This window comes from Micromys minutus (assembly GCF_963924665.1).
Source record: "Micromys minutus genome assembly, chromosome: 29".
Taxonomy (NCBI): Eukaryota; Metazoa; Chordata; class Mammalia; order Rodentia; family Muridae; genus Micromys; species Micromys minutus.
The window spans coordinates 35,456,118-35,475,682 of NC_137964.1; the positions used below are offsets into that span (position 1 = coordinate 35,456,118).

The 19,565-nt window shown below is 53.8% G+C and overlaps 1 protein-coding gene across 1 annotated transcript in view; it reads right to left on the minus strand.

The window, feature by feature from the left end:
- Positions 1-18,458, minus strand: part of MN1 (MN1 proto-oncogene, transcriptional regulator) — a 36,934-nt gene extending 18,476 nt beyond the window's left edge. The window contains exon 1 of the mRNA XM_080941132.1: positions 13,871-18,458. Coding sequence (XP_080797258.1) covers positions 13,871-17,594 — 3,724 coding nt within the window. The 5' untranslated portion in view covers positions 17,595-18,458. The remainder of the gene's footprint in view (positions 1-13,870) is intronic.
- Positions 18,459-19,565: the final 1,107 nt, after the last annotated feature.

Sequence of the window (19,565 nt, forward strand, 5' to 3'; positions counted from 1 at the left end):
GCAAGCTAGACCACCTGGGTGCCCCAGCTCCCCCTCCCAGGGTGGCAAGGACATCCCTTGCCCTAACCAGCATCCTGGCTCTGAAGGAAGAAGACGTTCTGGATACCTTGGATTCAAATGAGCCCCAGTTAACTAGAAATCTATGGTGACAGGGACTCTCACCTTCCGGAATCCAAAACCTCCCCAGTTCCCACTGTACCCACAATGAGATACTGCTGCCCCAGCTGTATCTCAGAACCCTCTGAACTACACTACCCATGAGCCTGCATTGTTGCACATGGCTGGCTTGAAGACGTGGGAGTCCATGTTTCGGATCTAGAAAGTCTGAAGGAAGCACCAGCTACAGTGTTTACACCATCGGCATTGGCATCAGCAGCTTTGACTGGATATCCCAGAATGCCACAGTCCACGCTTCCTCACCATCTAGAGCTCAGCATGTTCTCCATCTCCAGCACATCTCCCTGTGGCCCATGCTGTGCACATCTCCCTCATTCCCAGGCTGGTCCATCCTGTGACTCTGTCTGGTTTTGCTGTCTGTGGTCTATCTCCTTCCTTAAAAGGCAGACTGCACCAGAGCGTGGCGGTTCCTGCAGCTCCCTGCTGCCCCCACCCAATGGTGAGGACTTGGTATGCACCTGCTGAATGATCTGAGGTTTATCCTGGACCCGGGCCACTCTTTGCCGTCCAGGGGTTTCTAGGCTTCCTGGGCACTACTGATGTATATTGCTGGATGGGTTGTTGTTGTTACTGGGGAAAAGAACCACACCTCAAGTATAGTGGAATGTTTAACGGCCTGTCAGGGCTCTATCCAGTAAACTCCAGGAGGAGCTAGACTCAGAGAGACAACTAAAACTGTTATCTAGATGCTACCAAAATCCCCGTGGGGGACATTCCCCTGAGGTCACACAGCCCAACTGTGTTGAGGGTTGAGAACCATCCCTTCCCTCCAAATTCAGAACCCCAAGTTCTCCGCCACCTTTCCGCTGCTCAGCCAACACCCACCCCTGAGAAGAACGCAGGATTCTACCTGTCTACAGGGGAAGGAGCCAATGATCTGGCAGGTGGAGGGGGATTCAGCGCAGGCCTCCCTGTTCCTTACACCCTACGGCAGCAGAGAGACCTCAGTCTGTCAGCGTTCTGCCCCCAGATCACTATCCCAGTTCAGCCCCATTCTGTAGGTTGCTGAGGTCCCACCTGAGGTGCTAGACACTGGGGTTTTGCGGGTGTACTGTCAGCTCCCAGACTGTTTATGGCTGGCTCTGGCTCCTTGCCCAGAACTGGGAGGCTAGGGTCGGGGTAACTCATGAATTCCTCCAACAAGGGTGGGGGGATGACCGTTACACACACCAGGGACCGCTTCCCAGCCGGGTATTGCTGTCAGGAGGAAGAAAAACACCTCCATGTATCCAGCTGCTGGCGACCAACAGTGCCTGACAGCGCCGTCAGCCCTCTGATGCCTGCATGAGGTCTGTCCAACAGGCTCAAACAAGAGGGTCTGCGTATAGCTTGTCTCTCCCCCTCCAGCCTGGCAGAGGTAAATCATTACCGTAGGGATGGCGTTACCCATCCCTGTGACGCCTCGACATGCCTCAGTTTCCCTAACCCTCAGATCGGGCACATGGTGAAAGCGATGCTTGGGGTGTGTCTTACATCTCTGAAGGTCTTCAATGAGAAGTGACTAGCAGAGCAGGCTGTCAATAAAGGTCGGAGCTGTGCTCGGGCTCCGGAGTGCCGGCTCACTGAGGTAGAACTATTAGCCTCCACAGAAGCACTAAGACCGAGGAGAACCGCTGGGGTCTGAACCCAGGTCTGGCTGTGGAGCTTAAGCTTCTCCAACGTCTCCCAGCACACGATACCTTCTCACTATCCAGAGATGCCAGTCAGCGAGTGAGGAAGAGGATGTCAGACAGCACACAGCTCAGAAAAGCCGGAGAGCAGGGCCTGAGACACAGTCTCTCCTCTGGAGGGATGAGGGCCATCACGGCCTCCCCAGAATCCAGACCCATCTGTAAGGCTGGGCAAAGCACGGGCTGAATGCTCCTAGGCAACGTGTGTCCTGGGGAAGTCTAGAAAGGTTTGGAAATTTCTGGTTTGAAATCTGGCTCGGGTCCGTACAAAACCTAGCCGGATGAGATCCTGGACCCTAGTGAGAAAGAAAAGGCCTCAGGCAGGCTCACTGGAAGCTATGCTGTGTGATCTTCTCTGAGTTGCCTGACCTCTCTGGGCAGTTCTCTCGGCTGGGAAATGTCTTAGGACAGGACCATTAAAGACAAGCGTTAAGTTTTTCCCATCTTAGGACATTCGCTTTAACCCTGTTTCACACATGGGGACAACACAGCTGAATTCTGGGGTTCTGTCATGTTCTTCAGCAACAGTGATGCCTCCCAGTCTGATCACCTGAGCAAGGCAAGCCCACCAGCCAATCCCAGGGAAGCAGAGACAAGAGCAAAACACGTTCTCTGTGAGCTGCTGTCTCGCCTGTACCTGATCTCCTGCCCAGAACAGCCATTCAGGCGGACATTGCTGGACCCGGCCCCCACTGAAGCCCCTGGCTGCACACCCAGGACAAAGCAGGCCCTTCCCCAGCTGTCACCTACAGGGGAGCTGGCCTGCAGGCCGACACAATCAGAGAGAATCATGGGAACTCCCCACACTGAAGAGGTGAGGTCACTTTCAAGGGAAGGGCCAGGGCCCAGGGGCTAATTGCTCAATGCTTCAAAAACACCCCAATCCTACAACAAGAAAAAGGAAGGAAACCCACTCGGGGCAGATGCAGCCCTGCCTGTCTCAGCCTATACATGCATAGTCAGTCCCCTGACTCCCCTGCAGCCAAGGGCTGGCAGCAAAGAAAGCTGGGGTGCCGGCTGCATTTGCCTGCTACCAAACATACCCATCCATTCTACCCCCGAGTCCAAACGAAACTTGCTTCTGTTTGAGAAAAGAATTTCATTAGGGGGAAAATATAATATGAAAATACCCATTTAGAAGGAATATGCTATTAATTCTTAGTACTACATGCAGAAGGGAAAATTGCATTTTTATCTAAATGGTTTTTCTGCATAAGCCATTTACAATGTACTTTGCTTCTTGTAATGGGCCCTGCTACCCATTAGTGCTGGGACACCCAGGCTGAGAGCTGAGATCGCCCTCAATTTACTGTAACCCCTCAAATGCTATTGGGAGGGGGAACTCAGCAAAAGGGCCCCAATCCCTTTTTTTAAAAGAGAAAACAAAATATTGCTGCGAGGACCAAGGAAGAGAGAAGACAGTTAAACCAGAAGCAAACATCCTTCTCGCCAGCTGACATGCCAAATCCCTGTTGAGTTTGGGTTGTGTGATTCCAACCATCCAACCGGCCCTGCCCGTGCTCGACCAACGCACCACGGCACACACGTCTCTGTCAAACAAGCAAAGAGGGATAGGACAGAATTCAGAGCACCAAAACAATCTATTTCTAAATACGGAGCAAACAGAGATGGCAAGACTGCTATTTCCCCACCGAACCTCCTTTCTCCAGCGGCGGAAGGCTAGAGGGGGCAGCCGGCAGTATCTGATGCCACACAGAGGTTCCTGGCCATTCTGAACCCTGCGACTCAGAGCAACTGCAAAGCCCGATACAAGAGAAGTGGGGTCGGCAGGGCCACCTCTGGCTTCGTGTCTGTCCCCACAGTATTTCATCTCAAGTGGGCTCAAACTCCAAAAGCAACACTCTTTCTTTTTTTCTCAAAGTGTCTTTTTTTTTTTTTTTTTTTTAAATCTCCAAGATTTCTCCTTTGGATTCCCAAAATAACTACTGAATGCCAAGTATGGGAAGCAAAATTAATTCATTAAAGAGAAGCAAGGCTGTGGCAGAGGCTAGGCGTGGGCTCCCTCACTACCGCGCCTCTGGCTGTCGTCTTCTGGCAGGACCTGGCCCATAAATTCTTACTACCAACCAGGAGCTCAAAATGTCATAATCACAGTTAAGAAAGGTAACTGCTGTGCCCTCACCCTGCCGAAGTACCCCCAAACAAGGGAGATGGGCGTTGTAGGGAATGACTTCAGTTTTAAGTGTTAGATAAAGACCTTCTCCGAATTTAAAGCCAGACACTGATGTTAGAGTTTAACAGACCCACATTAAAAAAGAAAGAAAGAAAGAAAAGAAAAGAAAAGAAAAGAAAAGAAAAAGAAAAAAAGAAATCGTGTTCTCATCTTTCCAAATGCCTGTTTCCTCAGAGCCTTAAGTTCACTGAAGGGTTGGTGCAGCGCCAGAAACACCCAGGCTGGACCTGGCTGTGTAAAGACGGAGGCCTTAGAGGAAAACATTAGGGAGCCAGAGCAAAGGGGGACCCAGGAGCTCTCAGGAAGATCTTTGCTCAAGAATTGTCATCACGTAATCAAGCTTCAAGGCTGTGGTAGCTTTACAATGTGGGGTTTTCAAACACCATCCTAGATACAGGCACGGGTGAGAAGCCCACATAAAGAGGGGCAGTGGTTGAAGCGCCACCGTCAATGTGACACGCATCCTGTGGAAACTGTTCTTAGAAAGGCTCTGGCTCAGTCTGACATCTCCTTTCTTCTTCCAGCTTATGAGACCCCAGTATGGCTTCCCTTCCTTTTTTGGAAATGCACCCTCACATTTCTGAAGTTACACACACTCACAGGGGCCCACACACCACTCTCAATGGCAAGAGGTGCTCAGGGTACCTCAAGTCAGTCTGAAATGCCTCAAACTTGGGGTCATGCCACTTGCCTCCCAGGCTTTGGGGAATTTAATGTTCAGGAACCTCCCAGGGTCCCAGAACAGGGGCATCAGAAGATGCTGTGTTCTATGCCTGCCTCCAAGGCCCTGGGAGTGGGAACAGCTGAACAGCTTCCTTCTCTCCAAAAGGGTACGGCTGAAGACCACTGTCTCCCTGGCCTGTAAAGGGATAGGGGTATGGGGATATTCTTCTGTGACCAGTGACTGGATCCCTTCACTAATGTATGCATGTTCATGTGTGTGCGTACAGACCTTTCTAACCTCACATGTGCTCACAAATGCTTCTTGAAAATCAAACACAAAAATAGATGCTTAATAACCAAACTGAGCCAAATATTGAAATGCACAAGGAACTTCATCTGCCCTCTCCCAGAGGCCCCCCTGCAGAATAGCCAATTCGGCAAAACCTGATCATACAGAGATCAGTGAGCCTCCACCTCTCACCGAATGGGGCCAAAACTTGGTCTGAGCTTCGAGGAGTAAAAATTATCTTTCTGTTTCCTAGTAAGAGTTCTGAGGCCTTAGCTCAGAGGGACACACATGCATGTGTATACACACACACACACACGGGGGGGGGGGTGTCCAGAGCCTGGATCATTTAGACATAGTTGAAACACAAGGATCAAGCAATCACTCCTTAAAAAGAAGCCAAATCCTGGCTTCCCTCAGCCACTAGAAAGCTATGCAGCAGTCAGCAGGGGTGAAAAGATGGCCTGTTTCAACCAGCCAGGCCTTTCACCGGGGGTGTTAGGGCTTCTGGTCCCTTAAAGGCCAGGCACAAGTCCCTCTGCTGTGACTTCTTCCTACCTGCTTACCTCAAGTCAGGAAATCTCCCTTCTGCTAAATTTGTCACAAACTCGAGTTCCCTCTTGCCTCACCATTCAGAAAAAGGATAAAAATATCTCCTGAGTGGGAGACCAGTAGGAGCTATGACAGGCCTACCTCGGGACTGAGGAAGGTAAGGCCAGCCCACAGGTCTCCAGGGGAAAGGACATTCCCCATCCCATTGTCCCTGGCTTACTGACCGACCCCAGCACATCCTCCAACCTCATTGCATCTGTAGGATGTCTCTGGAGGGATATTTCTGTGGCTCAAGCCACCGGAGGTCGAGAACCACACAAAAATGGTTCCTGGCTGCAAACAGACCTTCCAAGCAAGAGCGTCCATATCTGTGTCTCTCCACATCTACATCCACGGCCCTGTGAGGGGAAGCTCAGCTCTGTCGTTTGTGATGAGTACGTCAGTCAGTCTCCGAGCGATTTCCACACCCTTGCCTCCGTGCTGGGGGTGGAAATGACTCCCATTGTTGGAAATTATTTTCCATACCTAAATCTTGAGATGCGGTAAATAACACTGTACTCTTGGGGAGCACTTCAGCCTGTCCTTCATCTCTGAGGCACACACTCCTCCCACTGTAGGAAAATATGCAGAAACCGAGTCTTTCAAACTGGGAAAAGCTAGCTAGTGTGCTCTCTCTCTCCCTCCTTCCCTCCTTCCCTCCCTCCCTCCCTCCCCTCTTATTCCCACTGCCTTCTGGCTCCTAAGAAGAAGAGCAAAGCACCCACAACCTTAAAGTAGTTAAGAGTTTCAAACAGGAGAGAACCCACCAACTTCTAGCAGGTCCTCAGCCTGGGCTAGCTTCCTCCCAAGGCTGATTGGGGGTCTCTGCAGCCTTGCCCACCCGCTAGAATCTAAGAGATCTTCACGAGTGTCTTTTTCCTAGTGGCCATTGTCAATCATTTAACAAGGTCATGTTCCAAGATCCAGTTTCGTCATGGTAACAGGGAAATGCCCTGTGTCTTGAATGACTAGTGACTAGAGAACTTGTGTGTGTGTGTGTGTGTGTGTGTGTGTCTATGTGCATGTGCATGTGTGTGGATGTGTGTGTGCATGCATGTGTGTGTATGTGAGTGTATGTGCGTGTGCATGTATGTGAGTATGTGCATGTGTGTGTATGAGTGTGTGTGTGCATGTTTGTGTGTGCATGTATGTGCATATGTGTGCATGTGTGTGCATGTGTGTGTGTGTGTGTGTGTGTGTGTGTGTTGGGAGGGGTACCAAATGAACACACGCATAGAAGAATTCATTAGTTATCAGCTCACGTCCCAGGAACTCCCAGATACAACCATGCTAGACAAAGCAGGCTAGGGTTCCCAACTTCACAACAGACTCATGGTCCCTTCACTCCACGTGAAGCCCAAGGCATCAGGAAAGCCAGAGCACACCATCAGCCCCAGGACAATGTCTTTCCCATGCCTTAGGGTCAAAAGAAATCTTTCAGCCCAAATACCTATAGGCTCCTTGGAAGAAAAAGATTTTAAATATTGGAGCTCAAATACTAAGTTGCCACAGGCCAGTTTCGGGAAGACGGGAAGGACAAGAGGCTCAGGAGTCCCTCAGACTCAGTTCGAGGCTCCCCCAGGCCATTTGCTATCTGAGGGGGCTTGGGAGAGGTTCTGGAGCACAGTTCTCCACGTGTCTTTAAAGACCCTCAGAGGCAAGTTGTCCCCAACATGCTTCCCCAACCCAGTTTAGCTCGCCCAGAGCAAGCGTCAGCCCAGGTAGACTATACTACAAACCCAAAACAAGTGGTTAACAGCCATCTAAATCCTAGGGGTGGGAGTTCCATGGGGAGTCCAGAATTCTCCACAGAGAGGTCAAAATGAAAAAGACAGATTTCTAGTCACACGGTTTATCCACAAACTATGGCACAGTAGACATGGTAAATGTCCATCCGTAAGGGCAACACTGTCAAGAGTCGACTTCTGCTGCCAAAGAAGTGGTCTGCACTGGCCTAAACTGACTGGGTGTTTTTACCCTCCTTCTCTGGAGCAGTTCATTTCGTGTAGGATGTCTCTTCTGGGACATTCAGAAAGAGCTGGCGATCGAAAAGGAATGTGCTAAGACCTCAATTGCCTTCTGTTTAAAGGGCATTTGGGCCCCGTCGATGGTGTATAAATCGTGGAAGGATTCACAGGCAATCACTATAAAGTTCTTTCTGATCTGGCTTCGCAAGGGAACAGGGATAACACAGACCACCCAGCTTCCTTAGCCCTGAACACTGTGGCTAGGTCCAAGCCCTACTCTGTAGGTTCGTGAGTATTTGCAATAAGGACACTAGGTCCAAGCTGAAATGACTGGAGAATTGCAAGACTCAGGTGGTGCCTCTTGGACCTGGGACCCCTGGAGGGCAAACATTATAGCAAACTCTCCACTGGCCTCCCAAACCTCAAGTCCACTGATTAAAATACAGGCGAGAAAACAGAGCAGGCCTCTCAGCTCCCTCTGGTCACTATACCCCATGAAAATGATGACTTTCAAACCTGTTTCTCACCCAAGAAAAGTAAACTCAATTCCCCACTTCTGGGCACATCCCTGTAGAATCTGAGCCCTGAAAAGGCCACACCCATGGGGCCTTGTTACACTCACACCCAACAGAACCAACTGCCCCCAAATTGGGCTGGCATGCAGTTGCCTCCACATGACACTGGATACGCATGCAGGCACTTGGAAGATGGCAAGAAATACCGGCCACCTTGGGCTGGCAACCCATCCAGACAGATGTGCCAGGATCCCAGCAGTTGCTTGAGCTTAGCGCCCCATTCTGGGCTTTGCAGTCCCCCAAACAGCTGGGTGTTAGGGATGTGGAGGGGATGTGTCTTTGGACACAGAGGGTCCCTGCAGGCTGAGCCATGACTAATTTGAAAGCCCAGCATCTCTCTGCCACATCATTGGCACCAAAGAATCACAATAAAAGAGTGGGGTTTCCATAAACAACCAGCAGGGCCCGAATTTGGGGGAGGGGAGGGAACCACCGACCCAAAGGTTTCTACCCACATAGGAAACCCAGACCTGGCTGAACTTAGCTGGGAAGACATTTCCATACCACACGGTCACACACAAGACCCAGCAAACAGTGGCTGTGTCTACTGCCGAGATACTGCAGTTGGAAGTCACCGCGGGCCAGCGGCCGGCAAGCCAGAGGCTTTGTCATCAGAACCTTCAAAACCGATGGCTTTGACACTGATGTCCAGTCCATCCCACTACAGAATCAGAACCTGTCTATGAACTCTGAGATGTAGATTAGCTCACTTCTGGGACGGCAGACAAGAAGGCACAGATCTGAGGGAGGGAGGCACACTTAGCCACGTGCACACATCTATGTGTGGGGAGAAGCAGCCCAGGACTTTGCTTTTCATGCCGAGCCCTGAGAGAGGATTTGAATCCCACTTGGACTATGGTCTCTCCAGGAAGCCCTCAGACTGTTTATTATGGCCTCAGTGTGTTTGAGGAGGCTGGGGAACTCCAGATGCCACTCCATCACACATGGAGGGATCTATAAACATGTCTGCCAGGATCAATCAGATTCCCACACTCAAATCTATCTACCAAAGATATATCCTAACAAACCTTCTTTCACCAGACAGACCCTGACTGAAGGTGAGGAAGCTGGGCTATACCAGCTCCCCCTGGGCAAAGGACAAACAGAGTATTAGCCAAATAGGCATTCTGGTTACAGAAAAATACGTTAGCTAAGGACCCTTGGGCAAGGGAGGAGTTGGCGGTCCCTCCTGTTGCCTGCCGTCCCCACACGTTCCCCAGACATCTGATCCCATTAAACAAAGCTGCAGGCTTTTCATCTCTAAAATTAGCCAAACAGAGGTAAATACAGTATTCCTAACCGACAGTATTTATCTCCTAAATGGTTTTGGCAAAGCAGATTGCTCCCTGGGCAAGGAACACAATCCAATGTTATTGTCACTTGAGTGGAGAGAAACGGGCCACTAGTGATTTGCTGGGTTTCACAGTGTTGAGGAGTCCCTGATCCCCTTCACCAGCCCTTCCATCCAGAGGTGATTCTCAGTCCTCTCATTCACCTGGCAATGTGTATTAAAGATGCATATTTTATATGAGGGGAGCAGATCGGGTAGCTTGCTGGCGAAGGTAGCTATATTCTCAGGACCTATTAAGATTCTTTGTAGAAATTTAAATACCTCTGTCAGGCAAACAAAATCTTATCAGGAATCATAGAATTTCATTGCTAGAAAGAGAAATGAGATTAAGCCACCCACGCGCCTTTCCTAGAGCCCTCAATAAAACAGGAGCGCATTTCAACAGCTTCTCACTTCCGGTCTGAAGGGGCCTCGCAAGAAATCTAAATGAATTTATATGAGAGAAAGCCATCATGAGGAATGCCTTTCAGTCAGCCCAGGTTGTAAGTAACTATAAGTAAATGGTACCTATTGGAATGGGCCAGTACTTAAAATAATTTTTTTTAAGTTTGAAAAAATTATAACAGAAAAAAATGCAGGAGCAGAGCCTATGGCAAGTTCAACTCTGCTGAGCGCCGGCCCCTTAGACAGCCGTTGTCCTTTATTAATATTTAGTAGAAATGTATAATTGCAGATGTGTGCTTCTTGGGGCTTTATGTCGGGAGGCGGGCAAGGAAGACAGGTTTATTACAGCCATGAAATATTAAACAAGCATAGAAGAACAGTAGTTATATGCCCTCCACTAGCCAGGGAGTGGGCAGCTGGTTCTCCAGCTGCACAAAGCGGGCCCCTATCAATTTACAGTTCCCTTGATTAGCACCTGAAGAGCTTGGGGTTCATCTTCCGGAGGTGCAGAAGTCACATGGAGACATACAAACTGATGGGTGATGCTTCCGAGAAAAGGGAATTTACTTTCCCAGGGAAAGTCTGAAGGAGACTTTGAAATTCTGTCTCTGGTGCAGGAAGGTTGGACAAATGGCCCCATCAGCCAAGGCTGGGTCAGGGCAAACCTTCCCTCAAGTCTACCCTACGTAACAACAAAAATCTAGAGTTCCATTCCCGACTGCCTAGTATTTCTCAGTCCTGCCTGTGTTCCTAGGGGAAACAGAGAAGCATGAAATTCCAAAAATGTCTCCAGAGTCCCTGTAAAAACACGCAGCTTCCAAAGGAGCGGGGAACGGGACAAGGTTTGGGTTCGAAGTGCAGGCAGAGACAGCTCACTGGGTGTGGAAGACCCTGTGGCCTCAGGGTTTAACATACAGAGCTGCCAGTGGAAAGAGGGGAGTTCGCTGAGAACAGACTCAGTTCAGAGCAAGGACAATTCCCATCTTGAAAATCATGCGGAGCAAGGAGAAGGGAAAAGGATTTTCCACGTCAGTACCCTCAGCCTATCTCCTAGCAGTTTTCCTTCCTTTGAGTCTTGAAATTCCCCAAATCTACAATATTCCACATAGGTGGAAGTCTAACTATCTAAAACCCACATTGACCTTTCTGACGTAACAGAGGCCGGAATCACCTCAGAGTCAGGTTGACTCACCCTGCCCTTTCCTCTCCTCCAACTCCGAGGATGAAGCCGGACGCACACGCATGGAGCTTCCTTACGGAAAGTTATTTGTCCCATTGGCAGAGAAGTAAGAGCCGAGTCATCTAGATATGTTATATGCTCACTGGCTTCATCACCACATGACCTTCTGGTCTAGACTTTTAAAGAACTACAAGGGACCAGTCAAGTTTGCTCTTCTCCCAGGGACCATCTACAGCCCAAAGAACTAGCAGGGCACAACTCTGCGACTCGGTACTTGTGCAGTGCAGTCCCTTCGACATCTCCAGCACGGATCACTTTGTAAAACAAGGACTAGGATTTTGTCATCTGAGCAGAGGATTTCAGAAACCGAGTTAATATTTAATCACATTAGTACTGGCATGTTTTACAGTGAGACAAAATAAAACACCATTACAGAAACGGCCTTTGCCTGGGAGGGTGGTGGAGGGAGCACTTTCTGAGCTGGAAGGTGAAGGCCCATCGGACCTCTGGGTATCTCCACTCCAGCTAATGGGGCTGCAGGACTTTCAAGAAACAGACCATTTTTCTTATGTTTTTCCCCCTGACTTATTTCAAAGTGGTTTTCTTCACTGGTTATCAGCTATGCCTCTCAGTGGCTGACAGAAAGCCGTGTGTATTTATTTATACAACCTGTACGGATGGAACTGTGGGGTGTTATCGTAATGAAAAGTTTAATCACCCTTATTTACTACCAGTAAGGGAGACAGAGTCTGAGAGACCTTATTAAGCCCCAGCTTGCAGCCCAAGCTGAAGCGTTTAAAAGCCTTGCTTCCTAGAGCTATCTAGGGTTCTATCTGTCCTACATCAGAGTGGGAAACAAAGGAGATCCAGTGGGGGTGCTCCCCCAGGCTCGGGAGGCAGCTAGCCCTTTGGGTACCAAGGAAGTCTCTGACTCTTCACACAGGAAAGCTTTCTTCCAATTTACATGGAGAACCGACCCAAAAGCAACTGGCCCATGCTTCCATAAATGTATGTTCTTGGGATGCTGAGACAAGCTAAAAACATTTCTGTAAGGACATTTCAGTGCTTGAAGTCTGCACCACTCCCTTTGAGAATGAAGCATGAAGCTACATTTGACAAAAAAAAAAAAAGAAAAAAAAAAAAAAAGAAGAAGAAGAAGATCTCATTAAAACCTCCAACACTTCTCCACCTACTAAACTCCTTCTAGAGACTGGAAGGAGAAATACTAACTGGGTTTTCTTTATTAATTCTCTAATTTTTGAAAACTTTTCTCACCCCATTTTGGCCAATATGTTCTTAATTGCTGGAGGTAGCAGGCTGGGCCACAAGAAGTGACAGGGCTGAGTTCTCTGCTAAGGGACTATCGATTGTGCTAGATGGAGACATTGTATACAAGAAAATAAGGGGGTGGCGGGGTACCCTGTCCAATTCCATTTTAAGAGCCAGAGGAGGGGGAGAGCTGAGGGTCCCAAACTAACCAATTTCTAGCCTTGCCTGGGAATAGTCTGTGGAATGCTGATGCGGGACTCGGTGTCTGCCGTGCATGCTAAACACCCAGCTTCAAATGGGAGTGCGGGTCTGGGCATCCCAGACTGGGCAGTGGGAGGAACAAAGAGAAAAGCAGCCAGGCCACACTCATGAACCAGAAACCAAAGGAAGACGGCCCAGACAGAGTTCCAAATCACCCAAACTCCCACCTTCTTTTTCCCTAAAAGGGACTATCATATTTTCTTTAAAACCTACCCTCCCGAGGATATACATAAGGCACAGTAGATTGTGGGAGGGTTCAACCAAGAGCAGAAAACTGAAGAGAGCAGTGAGCAAGCTTAGGTTTTTGAAAGACAGCGGGAAATCGGCACCATAGTAATACTCTGTCCAGCAAAACCTGGAGAAGCTAACTAGATTTAAAATCAAAGTAAGGATAGGAGAAAAAACAATGTTACCAATTTTAAAGAACCACTAGCTAAAATTTTTTTTTGTAAAGAAAAAAAAGCTCTACTAAAATAAAATAAAATAAAAAACATAAGCTTACTGCAGCCTATTGGTCTCTGGATTTAAAAGCTATTAGAGTGTCCCCGCCTCTACCACCTCAAAGGCCTCCAGGCCTAGAGGAGAAGGGTTGTTCTGAATGCAAATGAGACCTGGGACTGGACATCTGTCACCAACGCCAAGTGAGATATTGACAAACGAAGGTCCTTTGTGCCTTAGAAATACATAGTCATAACCCCAAACACAAATGATGTCTTGAAGGACTGTTGTGACTGCTGCCAGGCAGAGCCCAGCCCAGCCTTCGCACCCACTGCCGAGCAGACACACCTGAGACTGTGCTAGTTCCCTAGAACCCTGGCAGGTCCTCAGGTGTTTTGCTTTTCCTGTGAAACTCTCCAACTTAAACTCCCAAAAGAGCTATTCTCTAAAAACAATGTCCAATGAGGCCTGGCCTCCAAGTGACGCTGCCCATACCAGGGCGGGGACTTTGCAAAAGTATTGCCATCTACGCCAACTCCAGCTGAAGGTGTCCTGCCAGAGAGGGGCCCCAAACACTTAAGCAGAGAGGCTGAATGCTGAGAGGGTCTTAGTGTGGAATGGGAGGGGCCCGGCTTCTCCAAGGCCTGAACCCTGAAAAACTCCGAAAATCCCGGAGGTAGAAAGAAGGCTTAAGTATAGACGATTCTCCAAAAGAGCATCTACGTTCTCGCCACCAAGAAAGCCAAAATCTACCTGACAACCCAACAGGGTGCAACCAGAGAATGCCCAAGTCTGAGTGGAGATGAAGAAGGCCACACTAGGCTAGGGCTGGCACTAGAAAACAAGGAAGGCGCGTACATATACCTTCTTTGTTGTTGGGGTTCTGGGACTTGGCTTTCTCCCAGGGCGCCAGCGTCTTGTCATCGTCTCCACCGTCCACCAGGGTCTTGTCAGGCGGCATGTACCAGGTAGTGCTGTGCTCTGCCATCAGGGAATCCAGGTCGATGGTGCTCATGGCGCTCTTGACTGCTTCGGAGCAGCAGCTACCCAACTCACTGTCACCATTCTGTGCTCCGGAGGCTCCTACCGCACACTCGGCTTTTTTGCCGCCCTTGAGCCCGAGGGGCTGATCCTCCGAGATGCTAAATTGTTGTCTCTGCAGTTGGATCTGGGCTTGGAGGATCTCCAGGGGATGAATCTCATCAGGAGGCGGCGCACCGCTGCTGCTTGTTGGGGTCCGGACCTGCTCCAGGCCTGGTGTGCCGGGATGTCCGGTGCCCACGCCCCCACCATAGCTGTCAGGGGTCGAGGTAGAGGTAGACAGGATGCCCAGGCCCAGAGCAGAAGCCTTCGGTGTGTGCTCCCCAGCACCCACGCCTCGAGGAGGGAGTTTGGGTGAGCTGGTCACCAGGGGACTTCGGCTGGCTTTGGCCAGGGCTGTAGTGTTGTCAGAACTAGAGGACACTTCGTCCTCATTCGCATAACTTGTGCTCACCTCATCAGAGGCAAACTCACCCACGTGCGGGGAACTACCATCTGATTTGGCTGTGCTGTCCAGGGATGCCATGAGGTCCGGCTGGTCCCCAAGGAGCAACTCGGCTCCCTTTCCCCACGATGGTGACGTGAGGGCCTTCTCATGGGGTGTGGGCCCTCGGGCCTCGTTCACTGAGCTTCCCCCAGCAGCTGAGCCAGGAGCCTGCTGCTGCCCCGGGCTCACCCCTGGTGCGCCCCCACTGTCAGGAGCAGCAGAGTATTTGTCAAAGAAGGTCCCGGGGCTCACGTGACCACTGTCCCGTTTTCTACGTCCCCTTCCCCGGCCACTGCCCCCAGGAACAGGCTTGCCATCGTTACCCGACGTTGACTCCAGGGTGTAATTGGGGGAGAGACTGGTGCCATCTCCCTGGATGGGAGGGTTGGGCGGTCCTGAGGCTTTGGAGCCACCACCACTGGTCCCGGAAGGGCCTCCGGGTCCAGGGGCCCCAGGAGTAGTCCCCCCGGGAAAGTAATCCGAGCCCGGGTTACCGGCTGCGACCGCGCTGTCGGGCTCGTTCTGGCTCAGTTTCCTCTTCCCCTCGGGTGGGTTCTTTTTGTTGAAAGTCACGTTGAGGTTAGGAGCACCCAGGCTGGCGATCATGTTCTGGCAAGCAGTGGAGAGCGCAGCCAGGCAGCTCTGGCCGAACAGGTTGTCCTTAGAGCTGGGCTTGTTGAAAGACCCCAACGACAGCGCGCCCAGCTTACTGGCCGAGTTGCGCTGGCTGGGTTGGAAATCCGGCTGCGGCGGATAAGCGCTCCCGCCAGCACTGGAGCTGCCGCTGCCCGCGCCCGCGCTCGGGGGCGAATTCACGCCAGGAGCGCTGTGCGGCGTGGCCTGCCGGCTGCCTGAGCCGAACGGAAAGCCTGGCTGGCCCCCGAGAGCTGGCGCAGGGAAGTCCGGAGGCGGAGGCCGTCGCTCCGACGGAGCGTTGGGCAGTCCCACACCAGCCCCGGGCGACTGCAACTGGCCTAGGCCAGCCAAGCTGCCCCCAAACTGCAGCCCAGGCGAGGCCAGTGCGGGCACGTGGCCTTCCCCAGGCATCCTCAGAGGCTCCTGCAGAGAGCCTCGGAACAGCACCCCTGAGCCACCCGGAGCAGGGGGAGGCGCCAGACCAGGGTCGTGCGGGCCGCACTCAGCCGGCAACCCAGCGCCGCCCATCCTCCGGGGCAGCAGGTCGCCGGGAGGGTGTGGACCCGGGAACCACGCGCTCTCCTGTGCCAGGTGGGGCGCCTGCTGCTCAAAGCCACCCAGGCGCCCCGCACCTGCGCTGCCGCCTTCGCGCTCAAAGTTCGTCTGGGCCAAGCCGCTCACGGAACCTCCGTGGACCAGGCCGCCCTGGCTAACGTCCCCAGGATGGCCTAATTGGGCCAGGTTGGGCTGTCGTAACCTCTGCTGCTGGTTCCGAGACGCCATCTGTTTAATCATGAGGGCCGCGTTCTGGCGTTGCTGCTGCTGCTGTTGCTGTTGCTGCTGCTGTTGTTGCTGCTGCTGCTGCTGTTGTTGCTGCTGCTGCTGCTGTTGCAGGGACTGATGGTCCGGCCCCGGGTGCTGCAAGGGCGGTCCCGAGGGAAAGCTGTCCGGCACAGGCGGTGTGAACTCGCCTGGAAGGCCTGGGTAGGCAGAGGGAGAGAGTTGGTTGTCCAGGGTGCCGTTATGCATGCTGCCATTCCACGAGGCGCAGCGGTCCACGCCTGCGCTGCCCGGAAAGTCAAAACGCGGCCTCTTGGCCACGTTCATGTAGGGGGGCGCATCGAAATGCTGCAGCCTCTGGTTGGGCGCCTGCTGAGGAGGGGGATGCTGCATGCTGAAAACAGGCTCGGAATATGGGTGCATGCTCCGGTTCTCTAGCCGATGGATAGGGTACTCGAACTGTGCGTGTTGGCTGGGCAGCATGGGACCCCCGTCCTGTAGGCCGCCACTGGGTGTGCCAGCCTCACCCTGCTGGGACCGCGGGAGCGCAGGAGGGCAAGAATTCTGTCGGACCAGAAGCCCGGGTGGTGGAGGCGGCTGCTGCGGGGGCTGCTGCTGCGGGGGTGGTGGGGCCTGCTGGGGAGGCTGCATTAGCGGGTGCCTGGAGCCCACTGCAGGCTCCAGACCCACAGGCATCTTTCGAGCCCCGCCAAACCTCTCGAAGAACACTCCATGCTGCGGCTGCTGCTGTTGTGGCGGTGGCTGCGGCGGCTGGCCGTGCATTTTAGACAAACCTACCATGCCTGAGGCTCTGGGCATGGCCGAAGCACCCGGGAAAGCGCCCCCGGGAACCTGGCGACCCGCAGCATAATGTGGCAGCTGTCCTTCAGAGTCAGAGGGTGAAAACATGTCAAAATGTCCTGAGGGCGGCTCGCTCGGGTAATTGTATTCCAGCGAATCTACGGCTCCTTGGTTCGTCACCCTCCGGGGCTCCAGGCTGTGAGAATCCGAGCCGCTAGAGGTGGACAGGCCGTGGAAAGAGGCAGCCCGGTTAGGGCTCTGGTCCAGCGGCAGGCACGGGGCAGGCACAGCGTGGCCGGAGGTGCCCGAACTGTGGAAGTCCGGGAGGTTTCCTGGCCGCTGCGGGCCGAACCCCTCCGGCCCCTGGCTCTCCGCCATGTGCTCATAACTCTCTGCGAAGGGAGGCTGGCTGCCCAGGCCGCCCGCTGCACCTCCATAGCCAAGCAGCCGGCCCCCGTGCAGACATGAGGCACCTGGGTCCGGACCACCGAAGTTGCCCCCAAAGTGGGGGTGATGCTGGTGCGGGTGATGGCCTCCGGGATGGCTGTGGTGAGGCTGCTGACCACCGAAGAAGCCGTGCACAGGCTGCGCCTGCAGGCCCCCTGCGTGCAGCTCGGAGTGGCCGCGCGCATGGAAGCCGTAGGGTTCCATGTTCAAACCCAAGATCGGGGGTTCGCCCAGAGCGCTTATTGCAGGGTCCACGGAGCCAGGAGGGGGCCCGGCGTGGAAAGCAGGAGCCTTAAAGTGGGCGTTCATGCTCAGTCCGGCTTCGTTAAAGTTCCCCTCGCCCTGACCAGCGTGCCGGCTGTTGATCTGGGGCTCGAATTGGTCCAGCCCAAACATACTTGGCGGCGGGGGAGGGGGGATCAATAGGGCATGACAGCCTGCTCTGCCGCGCGCCTCAGGCCAGCTACTCGCCTCAGCCGCGGCTCCGGCGCTCCGGGACGTTCTGCACCGCGGGGCGCAGCGCTGGGGCTCTGCACCCGGCCGAGCGCGCGGGTGCTGGATAGGAGCTCTCTCCGCTGTTCTCCGGAACCTCGGAATCGACCCAAGCGGGCCTCTCACGTCTTGCGAGGCCGCGGCGCCTCCTGGAGCCTTGTCGGGGGGCCCATGCCCTGAGCGGATGGCACGGCAGCGGGTGGGTATGCGGAGAGGAGACCTGGAGGCCGACGAGCTGAGACAAAAAGTTAGGTAGGGAGGAGGGAAAGGGGCGGGAGAGCGGAATGATCACCTTCTGGAGTCCGCGGCACGGCGGCTGGGGCTGTAGGGGAGCCCCTTGGTCCTTCCCCTGCCCCGAGTCACCGCGCCCGGGCCGCACCGGCTCCCGCACCTCCGGTCGACCACGGACGATCGGCGACGAAAGCTTTAGCGGCTCGGAAGACCGGCTGCTCCGCTCCTCATCGCCGGTGCTGGCCCCGCAGCAGGAGATGCGGGCGCCGGAGCGGGAACGCAGGCTGCGGGAGACGCGCGGCTCCGCGGCTCGGGCTCGACCGCCGGTCGCTGCGCGAGTTCGCGGGAGTCTCGGGGCGCGCGCGGGAGGGGAGGCGTGGGGCCAGCGGCTCCGAAGCTGTGGTTCCCGCCTCCGCGCTTCACGGGTCCCCTCGGACCCGGGAAGGGGCCGCGCGGGCGAGCAGGGCGCGCGGGGCGGGCAAGGCGCTGCGAGGTCCGGGCTCCGGCTCCGCGTCTGCCTCTCGCCGGCGCCGGGAGAAGCAGCAACAAGTTTTGCGTTTCAGCAATCCATTCCAGCCATTACCTCTGCACCAATCAGCGCCGCCCGAGCGGGTCCGGGGGCGGGGCTCGCTCTTAAGGTGGTCCCGGGTCCGGGCTGCGCAGGCCTGGCGACCGACCCGCGCTACTCAGGGTCCGGCGCTACGGCGTTGGGGGTGCGCCCCGGGTGCCCCCGGCTGGGGAGGGCGCGAGCCGAGGACGACGGCGGGAGCCAGGCTTTGTCCGCCCCCTAACCCATTCACGCTGTTCCCAACTCCCCACCCCCAACCGGAGCCAGCGCGACCTGCCGGGTGGGCAGGGGGCGGGGAGGTGGGCGGTGAGCTGTGCGGGGCGCACAGACAATGGGGTAGCCTGGCAGAGCCCCGGGACGCGCCAGGGAAAGTCGCTAAGTGTCGCCTGTACTGCAGCCCAGGGCGGCGCCCCAGGGAGCCGTCCCTGGCAAGTTCACGAAGTGATCGCCGAGGGGGAAACGCGAAGGTTGTCTCAGGGACCAGACACTGGCTCGCTCCTTCCCGAGACTCACACCGTCCGCGGCTTCCGGTTCTCTGCCGCCCGCTCCACCTGGAAGAAGCCGCGCACCCTCGGCCGCTTTGTGGAGACACTTCGGGTGAGCCCGGAGCGGGAGCGGCGAGGCGACACAATGCGAAACCCGGAGGAGAGCGACGCGCAAAGGGCGCACGGGATGGGGGCGGGAGGGGGGTGGGCGACACCTTGCTGCGGCCACAAGCGCGCAGGCCCAGGCCCTGAAGGGCGCGAAGTTGGCCTCCTTAAAAGATCAATTAAACTGAAGAGGTCAAAGAACGGAATTGGATTGTGATACTAAAATCAATAAGAGTGATTTAATGCCTGCCCTATTTCATGTGGAATATTTATCCCAATAATCTTACTGAAAATGTTTAGATCTTTCTACTCACGGAGTAGAAGCTGAAATCCATCTTGCAATTAAAAGTTAGAAGTTGGAGGTGATAGGAGGTAGAGGTGTTTATTCTGTGGACGCGCGCGCACCCAAGCGCCAGCATAAGTGTGCGAGTTTTCCTCTCAAAGTGTAAGTAGGGGAGGAGGGGCGGAAAGGCCTTTAATTTTCCT